Below are 13,865 nucleotides of genomic sequence, written 5' to 3' on the forward strand. Positions count from 1 at the left end.
ATTAAATTTCAAATTTCCATGGTAACCATGGCAACGAGCATCGCGCCCTCTGTAAACAAGTTAAATCTAAAAACATGTTGACATAAACATGAGACTGAATCTTTGAATAGATTTTTGTTTTCTTTTATAAATTGTGATCAAGATTTAATTGAGTATCCAAATGTTGTCTTCTCGTTTATCAGGAAGATTCTTCTCTTCATCTAGCCGGTGTTTCTCTAGATTATCTTTATCTTCCACTGACAATAGGCTCAGTCGCCGATTCCCCAAGAAAATTGAACCTCCAGAAGAATCTCTTGGCTTGGATCCAATGACCGTTGAAATTCAACATCTTTGGACATTACGAAAATATTATTCTGATGGTGATGTAAAAAATTCTTTACTCAATGATAATTCATTTAGAGGAACATGTTCTCTGATAATGAAAAAATTACGCTACATTAGACCGGAACAAGTTCGTTCACTTGCTCACTTGGTTCTTGGAATTAACCTTCCAACAAACATCGGGATCACCAAAGGAGCTCTTCAAATGTTACGAGTCCATCTTAATGAATATGATTCTATACAATTATCAGAAATCTATTTCCTGTTAAGTCAAAATCCAATGGTTGAACGTGATCCGGAAGATGAAAGAGAACCAATAGATCCAACGTTGAAAGCACTTCTATCGGCGATACCTGAAGCATTAGCGATCAAAATTCTTGGAAAAAAGTTGACCACTAGACCAGATCATCTTTTACTTATTCTTAAAGCATCTACTCATGGATCTATTGACCTGAAAGCGGTCAGTTTTCTGCTTCAAGTTATCGCTTCCAAGTTGAGATTCATGAATTCTGCCCACTTGAACAATTTAGTTGGTCTTTTATCTCATAGTTACATTGAGGAAAATTTAGATTCAATTGGTCGCCCGTTAATCAACAAGATTCTTAATCATTGTTTCACTCAAATAGTTGGCTCATTAAGCAGTTACAACTTTGAGATTGATTATTATTTTGACGAAACATTGAAATCGTTAAGCACAACAAGTGATCCAATTTATTTTAATCGTAAATATTGTGATACAATTTACAGTATTTACGAGAAATCAGATTCATTTGAAAACTTTGGTGCTTTTGATTATTTCCTCGCTTTCACCATGAAATACGATCATTATTCATCAAATGCATTGGAAAAAGTTTCATCACTAATTGTTAACAATTCTCGTTCCTTCCTCTGGGATGTACCGTTATCATCGGCAAATATAATCCAAATTCTGGGCCATTTAAATTGGAGACCAACAAATGTCAACTGGAAAGATTTATTTCCAATTCTATTGGAAGAAATTAAACTCCATGGAAGTCACTTTTATTCACCAATGTCAACACTAATTAGTTTCTTAATTCTCAAAGAACACGAAGCATTTGAACATTTAATCGAAACCCAACCTAATCTAATAGAAGACAATTTAAAATTCTCTTCACTGGAAAAGAGTTACAATAATCTCTTAACATTAAACATCGGAATTTCTTGTGAGGCGAACGATTTAACTTCCTCAACAATTAAATCATCTCTTTCATCAATCTTACCACAGGCAATTAATCATTTAAATTCAATCCACAAGCCTAACCAATTCCAAGAATCATTATCATCGTTTCTTAGATTAACTTTTGGTGGTAAACAAAAAGTCATTACTAATGTTTGGACTTCAAATGGACATTTTATCAACAATCTACTAATGGTTAACAAAGATGGTAAACTAATCGACTTAGATAATTATGATAATGAAGATCAGAATGGAATTAAATTGCTAGATGATTGTTATAAATTCAATTCTGAAAATACATTGTAAGTGCTTTTCGCTTTTACCTTATCCTTGTTTCCAACTTTTTCCTTTCAATTCTAACGTTTCGACGATCGCTTTCAATTAGCGTCACCGAATCATTTAGAACTTCCTTCTGACCATTGGTCATCGCTTCCCGAATTTCCTATCATAGACTATGATGATTTCCCAGTTGATTAAATTTCATTTTTCTTTCAACAGAATCGCGGTGATACCGTTAACAGATAATGAATTTAATTCTAAGCCCTACAAGTTGAAAGGTCAATTCGATCTTAGATTACGAACATTGGAAGATTTTTATCGAATTAAAATAATGAAAGTAAGTATCAATTCGTAAATAGTTCATTAATCATCATCATCATTAATTGTTGATTAATATGAAATCTAATTGATTTTAACCGTCTTTTCTCAGGTTCATTTGGATACATGGGAATGTTTAGCTGACCGAGAGAAATGTCCATTCTTATTACGAGAATTAAGTGAAACAGTTGGTCGACAATTAGATAAAGAGATAATAGATAAAGTTAATTGTTATTAATTTCTTGTAATCAATTATTTTTTCTTTCAACAATTAACTTGCTTATTCTTGACCAAAGTTTATCATGTAGATAAATTCATAACCCAAAATAACATGTATTCATCACAATTCAATCTCAATTGTTACATGAAAAATTTGTAACAATATTAGATAATCATAAATTAAAACAGTAATTGTCTCCAATCAATATCATTTTTTTTGTTAACAATCAACTTCTCCGACAATCAAGATCTGCAAGAACAATTTAACTCAAAATTGTCACAAGAAAAAGACAATAGATCATAAGAAACAGAACAATTTAAACCAAATCGTAAATCATTGTTGTCACAATCAAATAATCAGCAATTAACTTCAATCAAACAGATAAATAGTGAGTTGAACTTGTAAAGGAATCAACTAGTTAATAAACAGTTGAACAAAAAACTAATTAACATGAAGTCAATCCGAATTGTTGGTTTACTTTTATTGGGACTTGTGTCCGTTAATTGTGCTAATTGTGACCATGGTAAGTTTTTCAATTCAGTTTAATGAGAAAAATTTAATGATAATAAATTTATTTCCCTTAGACAATTTTCCTAATCAAAACAACTCGCCAACAAATTCAAAGTTGAAACCACTGATCAACGGAAACAAATTGATTGACGGAGCTTCAATTGACCGATTAAAATGTCTATTAACCACGCAATTTAATCAATCACGGAATCACTTAGTTAATCCAGTTAACAAGGAAGCAACTAGAAAATTTTTAATCAATGAGATGAAAAAATATACCGATGAATTAGTAATTCAAACATATGATCAACCAGGTGAGGTAAATGTGAAAGGCTCCAACATAATCGGCTTAATTGCTGGAACTCGTCGTAATCAAAGTGACGACAATTTGATTTTAATCGGCGCTCATTATGACACCTATTTGAATGGTCCAAACGATATCACTCCAGGAGTTAATGACAACGGCTCTGGATTAGCGGTTCTACTTGAGGTCCTGCGACTTGTGTCCAATAAGATGACCAGTCAATCGTATCGACCAATTAATTCAATCATGTTTGTGGCCTTTGATTTCGAGGAATATGATTACACTGGAAGTGATTTATTCGTTAATCAACATTTAATTCCTCACGAATTGATTGCTAAAAATCATCATTCCAAGGAGCCTTCATCATGGATACAATTTTATATTACAATTCAACAATTGGATCTCAATCTTTTCCCAAGAAGTTAATTTGGTAATTAGTAATTAATGTTTCCTGTCCATAGTCAGGGTAATTATATCATTTCTGATTTAATTGTTGCTCTATTTACATTTAGATTGCCCCAGAAGTAGCAGATTTGATCAAGGAAAATGATTACAAGGGCGACTTTTTAACTTTAATTGCTCGTCAATCAATTGATTCACAATTAACTCAAAGTTTTACTAAATCATGGAAACAAGTTGATCATCAGGGTAGATTTAAGGTTTTCCCTGTTCAATTACCAACAACGACTGATTTAATTGGTCAATTTCTCAGAAGTGATCATGCTAATTTCTGGTTCCATGATTTTAATTCTTACAATCAACAACTTCCTGCTATTTTCCTCACAGATACTGGTCAGTAAATTGTTATTCCTCATGTTTTCATTGTAATTGCTGATTTAATTGTCTAATTTTTTTGTCCCAATTTACAGGTAATTTCAGAGGAATCATGAGTCAATGTTACCATCGAGCCTGTGACGATCAGAGACTAATTAACGATGATAATTTATTCTGGCTCACTCATATTACTAACACTTTATATTCAACAATTATCTCGTTGAGTCAATAATTATATTGGAACCAATTGGTTCAACTGGTTGGCTGTTTATTTTTCAATGTAATTGATTTTTTTAACTGAATCAATATGGTGGATCAATTTGTGAACAATTAAATAGCAACAAAAGTTTAATACAAAAGGAAAGTAGTATTGTAATTATTTTTGTAATACTATTTGTAGACTTAGATTTTTGTTTTGACTCTCAAGTTGAAAAGTTATTCTTAATTGAATTGTCTCGGGAATACAGTAATCAAATTTTCAGGTAATTGGGATAAGAGGATAAGAGGAATTAGTGAGGGGGAGAGAGTTAAATCAATTATTCGAGAGGAGAAAACGTGAAGATTATCAAAACTTTGATCAAAAAAAGGTGAGAATTATGTTTGAGAGAAACTGTAACATGCCAAGGAGAAGAGGTAAGAAAGGAAATATAATCAAGCGAATTAAATAATTAGAGGAAGATAGAGAGGGAGAGAATTGTGATAATCAACTATGGAGTCTAAACATGTTCGGGTTGACAGAATTGAAGAAGTTACGAAAAAATATTAATTATAATGAAGAAAAGTCTGATTAACTTTGAAAGGAATTGCGGTGAAGAGAGCGAGAGAATAATTTTAAATTGTGATTGTGTTAATCACTCAAGGAAACATTTTCTAACTTCTTGATAAACTTCATTTGGCCAAGGAGAAGCATTAATCCGACGAACAAGTCCCAATGTTTCGTAATATTTGATGATTGGAAGTGTATCATTGTGGTAAGTGTTCAATCTTTTCTTAAGACTTTCCTCATTATCATCCGATCGACCAGAACCGGCTTGTCCTCGTTTAAGACATCTTTGTATGGCTATTTCTTGGGGACAATCAAAGAAGAGAACAAATTTTTCCTCCACTTTACCAGTCATCTCTTTCTTCCAACCTTCAAGATTATTTTCGCTACGAGGAAAACCGTCAATCAAAAAGTTACCATCAAATTTAATCGCATCACCGGCAACATCACCATCAGTCATTGATCCATTTGCCTGAGAACAGTGTTTAATCATAGCTTTCTCCAAGAGAGAACAAGTTATTTCAACTGGTACAATGGTTCCATTTTTTATATGATTGGATATTAACTCTCCAAATTCAGATCCATCGGCTGACATTTCTGCACGAAGTAAATCACCGGCTGAAAGGTGAACAAACCCAAATTCCTATTTTAAAACAACAAAACAACAATTAGTGAAATTACTCCAAATTACAAACCAAATCATTAAGAAAAGAAAAGAGATTCACTTGTGAATAGAAGATTAAATTTGAACAAACCTTAACAATCTTTGAACATTGAGTTCCTTTTCCTGAACCAGGAGGTCCAAGGACAAAAACAACTTTAGGTTTAATTGTTGACATGATAAATTTAGTTATTATTCGATTCAGTTTGTTTAAATATAATTAGATTAGTAAAAATCTAAGGAGAATTAACGAAAAACAATAAATAAATTATGTTAAGTTACTTCAATCAATTGGAAGGAATAAAAAAAAATCCAACAGACTGATGATTATGATGGCGATGGAAAACAGGAGTCAAAGGAAACCTCTCAAGATGAATAATACGAAATTGATGACGATGATGGTGATGATAATTGTGATGATAAATGTACAAAATTAATTAAACCTTGATTATCAAGGTAAGAAGAGAGAGAGAATCACAAAATTATCAACACAAACATAAATTCACATTTAAGTGTTTCCATGGAAACCAAACAAAGTGACGAACATTCTGCAAGTGGCGCCGACAAGCGTTCGAAAAACAAGTTAGACCAGTTACATTTTTGTTCGCAATTAAATTAATAATACTTTTTGATTTTCCATAATTAAAGAAATAAAGAACATGATTAACAATTTATTCCAAGGTTAATAACCCTTTTTGATAATGAGAAAAGTTAATGATTGAAAATAGAAAATCAGATTATTTCACTTTTGTTGGAATTTTCAATTTTCATGTTTCCTTAATTGCTACTCAATGAGAGAAATTAAAAGTTAATTACAATTAACGAATCGTTTCATACGAAAAGTGATAATTATCATTAAGAATCTATTATTATAATGATTGTGTTGAAAGTTCACTGACAGAATGATTAATTTTCAATTGGATTTAAATGTTGGATATCAATTCAATTCTAAGAAATTGAATACAAGGTAATTAATTGTCGATGATTTTTAATTGTAAATCTTGTAAACTTTAAGAGAGAATGAGGTAGATTTGATTTTTCATTTTCTTTTCATCATCTAATTGCTATCGAAATATAAATTAATTGGCCTGTAATCAATTCCAGTCCTGAGCTATTGATTGAATATGAAATTAGAATTGATTGTAAATCATTTTTTCATTAAGACTTTACTGAGATAAATTAACACAACCATTAAGGAAATGATTCCTAATTGTTGTATAATATTAATCCTGAATTATAAAGATAAGAAAGCAAAATTTCAGCTCCAATGAGCTGGAATTAATATCAATCATTATCATGTTACAATTAATTTAAACTCTTGTGATGATGATTAAGTCTAAGTAATCAATAGCATATTGTTAATATACAAAAACATGAAGAGACAAAGTAAATAATTAGCTTAATTATCGTATCAGAAATGATTACATTTGATTGTTGTTGTGATCTGTTAACATTTAGATTAGGTTTTAATCACTTTGCAACAATTAACGCGAAGGATTTTTGATACGAATGAAAATATAACCAGTTAATTGTTCACTTGTATGAATTCTGATGAAAGAAATGATTAATTCGATGAACTTATTGAAGCAAATGAAACAATTCCACGAAAATCAACATTTTCCATGTAAAAAGGTTAATCCTCCTCGATGAATACATGGAGGAGGAGGAGGAGGAAAAGGTGGAAGTGGGAAATGGAAGTGGAGGTGGAAAAAGAAAATTCTAAAAGTATCACAAGTTAATTCAGTTAATCAAGTTGAGAGTTTTCTCTTTCTCTTCCCATGTTGTTAATTTATCCGAATGAATTACCGTTAGACTAATTAGCTCACTGATTATTGGTGACAATTAGCTAATCCATTAGAAGGTTTGTAATTTACTCGAATCATTTTCATGTTGTTTTTTCTCTCTTTCTCTTTCTTGTCATGATAAATTCATTGAGAAGGAAACGAATCAAAACATTTAGTTTGATGATCAGTGGAAAATGAATCAAGAGTCAATTCTCATTATTTACCAGTCAAAGAAAAGAAAACCATTAATTTCAGAAGTCATTAAATTCTGTTATTATTATTATCATTATTTTTCTCTGTTGGAATTTATCATTACATGAATTTGTACTAAATTCTGATGATAGAAATAAAAAAGAAACAAATTCCTAAAAAAATAGAATCGAAACAAAAAGAGAAATCAAAAGTTTCGAAAACAATTACAACTCTTTCTCTCTTCCTCTCTTAAACAATTCTCACAATTAAACTTTTACGAAATTTTTATTGATTTAATCACCAGAATATGAATTCGATAGCAATTAGTTAATCAAGAAATGAACTGAAATCAATTTATTAACTCGACTTGTTGGTTTTATTGATGAGCAAACAGAATCCAAATTGACTTAAACTAACCGCTAATTATGATTAATGATTGGATCCGAATGATATAATTCACTGATTGTTTTCACAATAAATTGTTGACATAATTTATTTTATTTCTAATCAAATTAAGTGCCAATATTTATGTTCATCAATTGCAGAGGAAAACAACAACAACAACATAACGAAAACAAGTTGTCCAAACCTCTCATTGATTAGTTAATTGCTTCAGGCTTAATAATTTGAATTTAATTTTTTTTCCATTTTGATCAACCCAATTCCCTAAAGTGATTGTTAAATGTATCTCATTATTAGTGAAAAGAATATTAAATTGTAACAATTTAATTGGATAGAGAAAAGAAATAAAAAACAAACTCATCTATACTCTTAGGCTTTTGTCTCCAATTAAAGGTAACCATTTATTTTGAATTTTCGTTCCATCAATTAGATTGTAATTATTGTAATGTTTATATATTTAACTATTTGTTTTCTACCAGAATTTGATTGTAATCATTAGTGGAATCCATTCGGTACCATGAGCTGGTTAATTCTCCTAATTTAACCGGTGAAATGGTTAAGTGATTAATGGTAAGTATTTACAATTTCTTTCTCTTTTCTGGTGAAAAAAAAGGAAACTTCAATTATTCAATTTCTCTTTCTTTTCTTTCTCTTGATTTTTTTTCTATTCTTTTTCAGGATCAAAAGTCACAAATAGTTCCATGTATATATTGAATTAAATAATAGAATGATTTGGATTCCAAGAGAAGGGAAGATTTAACCTGGAAAACGATTTAATCGGTTCAACGGTTTACACAAAATGAATTGAGAAAAAAAGTCGAAAAAGATTGGGATCGAGAAAGAAATTCAAATACATTCACATTGGAGGTGAAAGTTTAGAATTGAGTCAATGGAAATGTTAAAATAATCCATTGATTTAAGTTTGATTTTCGTTCAATTCAATCTAAGGTAAATAACCATTGGTGACTTGGTGATGGTTTCAAAGACAATGGAGCTGTAATGGTCAGTGGAAAATGGATCAAGTCCATCAGAGGACTGAACATGAATTCGCCATGAAAAAAGTGACATCACCATGGGGATGTAAGAAGATGGAGATGGAGACAAAGGAGAGGAACCATGAAGCATGATTAAAGCCTTTGGGTTTTAAAATATCCATGTTATTATTATATCCATGGGGTGGGAAAAGATGATGATGAGAGAGAGAGAATCATCCAAGTCCATTGAGAATTGTTGAGCCATGAATCGTGTCTTGAAATTGGAGTAAATTCTTTTATCATTTTTCTTCTCATTCTTTCCTCATATCGAAACTTATCCACCTTCAATTTCATGAGGAAGAAGAGGAGAAAAAATTGACAACCTAATATCTTCACAATGAGAAAAAAAATCTCATTGAATAAGATGAAGAGATGATGATGATGATGATGAACAAAGATGCTGCCTGGAAGAGGAAGAGGATATTCAGGAAGTAGAAGCAAAGAACAAGTTGATCAACATGGAGTTGATAATGTCTTTTAAGAAGAATGGAGAAAAAATCTTACCTCATCTTCACCATTATCTTTATCATCATCATCACCTGAAAGAAAGAAAAAAAGTTCCATGTTTATCTTTGTAATTTTTTCTTCTTCATCATCTTCTTTTATCTCCCTGAATGATGATACTGATTCTGTCACATGTCAACACAACATCAATGAGGTTTATAAGTAACATTGTTTTCTAACACAATTTAAACACATTCTCACTTATATTTGCTTATTATTATTCCCTACACTTCACCCACCCATACCCACTCCTTTAGATTCAGAGCTGAGCGTTTCAATCCATGTGATTCGAAAGATATTACGAGAAAAAAAAGATGGAGGAAGAAGATAATATGTGAACAGGGAATAATTCTTGGAATACCTAAAGAAAAAGATAGTAATTACCCTGGAAATTGAGTATATTCTGTGTATATATTCATGTGGAATTGCTTGTTATCCTTTTCTCTCTCTCTCTCCATCACAAAAAAAGAGGCTCAAGAGGATGAAAAGGAAGATGAAGAAAAAAATGCTTCCAAGACAAGAGATGGAAGAATTTATCTTCCCATGTAATATATATAATTCTTGTTGCACTTTTTAATATTGAAAAGTTTCATGGAAGAAAATATATCGAATATATATTTTATTCCTAAGGTAATCTTTCCGGAGGAATTGAGAATGAGAAAAAAGCGAAACAGATTTTATTTCATTTCTTTTTTTATCATCTTTTATCTTCCATCAACATAACATTTCATTTTGGTCTCTCTCTCTCTCTCTCTCTCTCTCTCTCTCTCTCTCATCATCTTCTCTTTCACAGATTTTTCATTTCAACTTCTCAACTATCAGTCTACAGAATCATTGAAAGAAGATACAAATTTGCTGTTTCCATGGATGAGGAACAGGAGGAAGATGAGGATGACAAATGTATCCAAACATGATGACGATTTATGCAAAAAAAACTGTTTACAGTTATTTCAACATGAGAAATGAGATTTTTACTGAACATATCAAGAGATTGGATTGCAATTGCTTATTGCCTGTTATTCAATTGAAGATCTTCATTAATTCCTCATAATCATCATTCATGATGTTTATTATCCATGTGAGGATTTACTGTTATTTCAAATTGCCTTGAAATTTACATTTCACGAAGAGGAGGTGATACTGGAAGGTGGAAAGATACAAGGCTCGAGAATCAAAAAGGTTATTTCTTTATGGAAACCAAGGCCCGGAAGTCATGTAGTGATAAATCAACACACCTTAATAGTGAAAGAAGCAGAGGAAAGAAAATAAGAGGAACCATGAAAAGTCAAACAACAGAATTGGGAATATATGGAATGAAGAAGCAGCCGAGAAGGAGGAAGAAGTAAAAAGAGATATTCGAATGAAAGAAAAAAAGAAAGAGGAAGAGAGAGAGAAAAATAGAAAGAAGTGAAGATGATATAACATGAGGGAGGAAAAGTCATGGTAAAAATATCGATCGGACTGTTGAATTACCTTCTCTTCCATGTAGAGAAATCAGATAACAATGAAGCGAAGCAAAATATTTGCTATTCATTGGTTTTCTCTTTCTTTCCTTTCATCATCATCATCATCTTTCTCTTTCTTTTCTCAACTTTTATCTCTGTTATTTTATTTTTTTTTATTCTTCAATGAAGAAAAGAGTAAAATCAATTTTGAGTGATTTCCTTTATCATTTCATTCATTCAATCTTCCTTTTCTCTCTTTATCATCACTCACGATCATCATCATCATCTTTACCTTTCTCTCTCTCTCTCACTCTACCTTAGTAAATATAATATTATTTTGCTATGTGACTCGAATCAGCAAAATGTTAACAACTTTATCTCATGTTGTTGTCGCCATCAAATGGATTCTTAACTCGACTAAGCTTATCAACAACATCGACAACAATAATAACAACACAACAAATAATTCAATCGCCATTTAAACTTGAACATGAGATTCAATATATTCAACTGAATGAAACGATGAAATTATTGAAACAACTTCAACAGACAAATAAAACTTGATCATATTGATACATTATCAGGAGAAGGAGATGATAATAGGAGTGAGAAGATGACAAATATCCATGGAGATGTTATCGAAATAAGGATTTTGCTTGTTGATCCCATTGGACTTTTTAAATCCCTCTAGAAGGATGAGGATGGAGAATGAGGAATGATAATGATGAGAGAGAGAGAGAGAGAGAAGAGATGAAGTAAATAGAGAAGAATAAAAATAACGGCAGGTTAATCTTCTTTACTTTTTTCATCTTCATCTTCTTCTCATCATCAATATTATCTTCTCCACACTGATCATCATCATCATCATCGTCATTCTTTTCCTTCCACTTGCCACCTTCATGGAGAAAACCTTTACCTTTTAGATTGAAGGGAGAAGATGACAAAAGGAAAAGGATGATGATGATAATATTTCAAATCTTGAGATAAAATTGATCCTCTTGTTAGTTTAACATATAAACTTAAATTGTCAATTTTGCTCCTTAAATTGATACCAGGTAAATATTAACTCCAAAGAAAAGATAATCCAAAAGTATAACAATTCATTTCCATCATTTTGAAAAATCGTCTTAATCTTTTATCATCTTGACGATAAGTTGAATAATTTTTCATTCTTCTTCTTAAAACTTATTGAAATTCATTATTATTCCTCTTAAGATGCAAATAATTATCTTTCCTCACATATTATAATCTATTAACAGTTAGCTAATTGTTATCACATTGATTTCACTTTGATATTCTAACTTCATTAACGTTATACTTTCCTTGTACCTTGCAGGCATCTTCATCTTCATCTTCATCTTCATCCTCAGAGTAAATTAAATCACTAGTTTACTTGATTCGACACCTTAAATTTTTCCTCTCCACTATTTCCCACCTCTTACATTTTCCTCTCAGTTAAAAGCTTTCTTGTTAACAAGATTGTCTATTTTTCCTTGAGATTTTCAATAAGCCTCCCAATCAACTTATCCTTTTCCTCTTTTTGTTTATCATCAATGTCGTCGAGATGATGATGATGATGATTAAGAGAAAAGAAGAAGAAAAAACTTCTATCCAGTAAGTTGATTTACCTTCAAGGTGTACAGACAAATCAATGGATAGAAGCACAGAAACACAATTAATTGACTCTTCCATTGATTAACTCAACATAAAGTAAACAATCAACTGTTTGTATCACAATTAACACTTAGCACATGATTACAACACACAATTACTAATCTTAATCCATTTCCATAAGCTTAATCTTCTTGATTGATGTTAATTATTCACCAAGTTGACTTAGGTAACAATTCAAATTGTTTCAACAACCAAATAAGCAATGTAAAGGTAAACATTGGAAAATTAATTCCCTGATGATTGTGAAAAAACAATACAAATGATAATCATCATTCTGATGCTAATTGTTGTTTCCATCTAATTTGGTTTGTTAATATGAATTTCTTGTTGGGTATCATTTCAATAGTAACATTATTACAATTGAATTAATCGATCGTTGAAAAACATCAACAATCCATGTATCTATTTGTGTATCATAATTATTATGGTTTCTAATGAATTTGCAAAGTTAATTAAGTTAGAAATATATTCATCTAATTAGTGGAACAACATTTATAACAATATCATTTTTTTTCTGCGACAAAAACATTATCATCAATTAGATGAATACTCAGTATGTTGAAAGTGTATTTATCAATGAAAATAATTGTGGATAATCAAGAGATGATTATCTTGACAATTTCATGGTAATTGAACGTAAAACTAATTGAAAGTTACACAAAGATCGTAATAGTAAATAAAGACATTCAGGTCGAATTAGAACATTTCGATATGATTGAAACTCGAAAGGGAATCAATGAGTATGGAAATTTTATTCTGATAATTTGTGTTTCGATCCTTTGGTCATTACAAAATCGACGAATCTTAATCATGGACAATTAACCAGAGATACTAAAGTTAATTGCTAATAATTATAATAGAAAAAAACTAATCACATGTTTGCAACTTTTTTTCTTTAACTTGTTTTGCTATTTACGAGTAACTATTTTTATCTCGTTAATTCTTGTAATTAGTTGGAATAAAATTAATTGTATATTATCAGATTACATGTGATTAGTAATCAATCAATGGAAGATTATGATAAAATGAATTACAATCAACGATAATTAACATTTTCTATGACAACGTTTCATTTTGTGTTACCTGATATCCTTTTCTATCCCTTGTATCTAGTTAAACATTACAAGAAAATAACAATGTAATTGTTAAATGTCATTTCGATTTCTGATTTCGCTTCTAATCTCGAACTGTCCAAATTTTTGGACAGTTGGTAAGTTGATCAGTACGAATCGATATTCTCTCGACAAGGACAAAAATCACTCATTCAAATTTCCCCACCGAATTATATTCCAATATATTAGAAAATATGAAATTCGTTTTTCATAATTCCTTTCAAATCATTCGACTCATACATATCATGTACTTATCAATCATATATGAATTTCAGAATCAACAATTTATTGATTTAAAAAGTAATGACAACAAATAAAGAAAAAGATTACAATCCAATTGATTATTATTTCCCAATTACAGCTAATCCTT

At 30.6% G+C, this 13,865-nt stretch overlaps 3 protein-coding genes and 1 long non-coding RNA gene across 5 annotated transcripts; 3 read left to right on the forward strand and 1 right to left on the reverse strand.

Moving 5' to 3' along the window:
* Nucleotides 1–21: 21 nt before the first annotated feature.
* On the forward strand, nt 22–2,537 carry LOC128388544 (uncharacterized). The gene is made up of 3 exons (XM_053347956.1): nt 22–1,821; nt 2,018–2,135; nt 2,229–2,537. Exons 1-3 carry the CDS (start codon nt 161–163, stop codon nt 2,352–2,354), a joined length of 1,905 nt encoding a protein of 634 aa, XP_053203931.1. The 5' UTR covers nt 22–160; the 3' UTR covers nt 2,355–2,537.
* A 165-nt stretch (nt 2,538–2,702) lies between these two features.
* LOC128388554 (uncharacterized protein YfbL-like) lies at nt 2,703–4,288 on the forward strand. Its single transcript, XM_053347966.1, is given in 5 exon segments — nt 2,703–2,859; nt 2,921–3,487; nt 3,490–3,587; nt 3,663–3,942; nt 4,020–4,288. Coding segments are annotated over 5 exon segments (1,155 nt in total). The 5' UTR covers nt 2,703–2,786; the 3' UTR covers nt 4,157–4,288.
* LOC128388553 (UMP-CMP kinase 2-like) lies at nt 4,254–5,846 on the reverse strand. Its single transcript, XM_053347964.1, has 2 exons — nt 5,443–5,846; nt 4,254–5,330 (listed from the first exon to the last, which is right to left on the reverse strand). Exons 1-2 carry the CDS (start codon nt 5,524–5,526, stop codon nt 4,776–4,778), a joined length of 639 nt encoding a protein of 212 aa, XP_053203939.1. The 5' UTR covers nt 5,527–5,846; the 3' UTR covers nt 4,254–4,775.
* A 1,910-nt stretch (nt 5,847–7,756) lies between these two features.
* LOC128388541 (uncharacterized) lies at nt 7,757–11,926 on the forward strand. 2 transcript variants are annotated; one of them, XR_008325291.1, is made up of 5 exons: nt 7,757–8,119; nt 8,206–8,296; nt 8,405–9,894; nt 10,058–10,606; nt 11,031–11,926. It is a non-coding gene; the product is annotated as an uncharacterized LOC128388541 (long non-coding RNA). The 2 variants fall into 2 exon arrangements; XR_008325290.1 differs by having other exon boundaries at nt 10,058–11,926.
* Nucleotides 11,927–13,865: the final 1,939 nt, after the last annotated feature.

This window comes from Panonychus citri, unplaced genomic scaffold (assembly GCF_014898815.1).
Source record: "Panonychus citri isolate SS breed McGregor unplaced genomic scaffold, ASM1489881v1 Contig00100, whole genome shotgun sequence".
Lineage (NCBI taxonomy): Eukaryota > Metazoa > Arthropoda > Arachnida > Trombidiformes > Tetranychidae > Panonychus > Panonychus citri.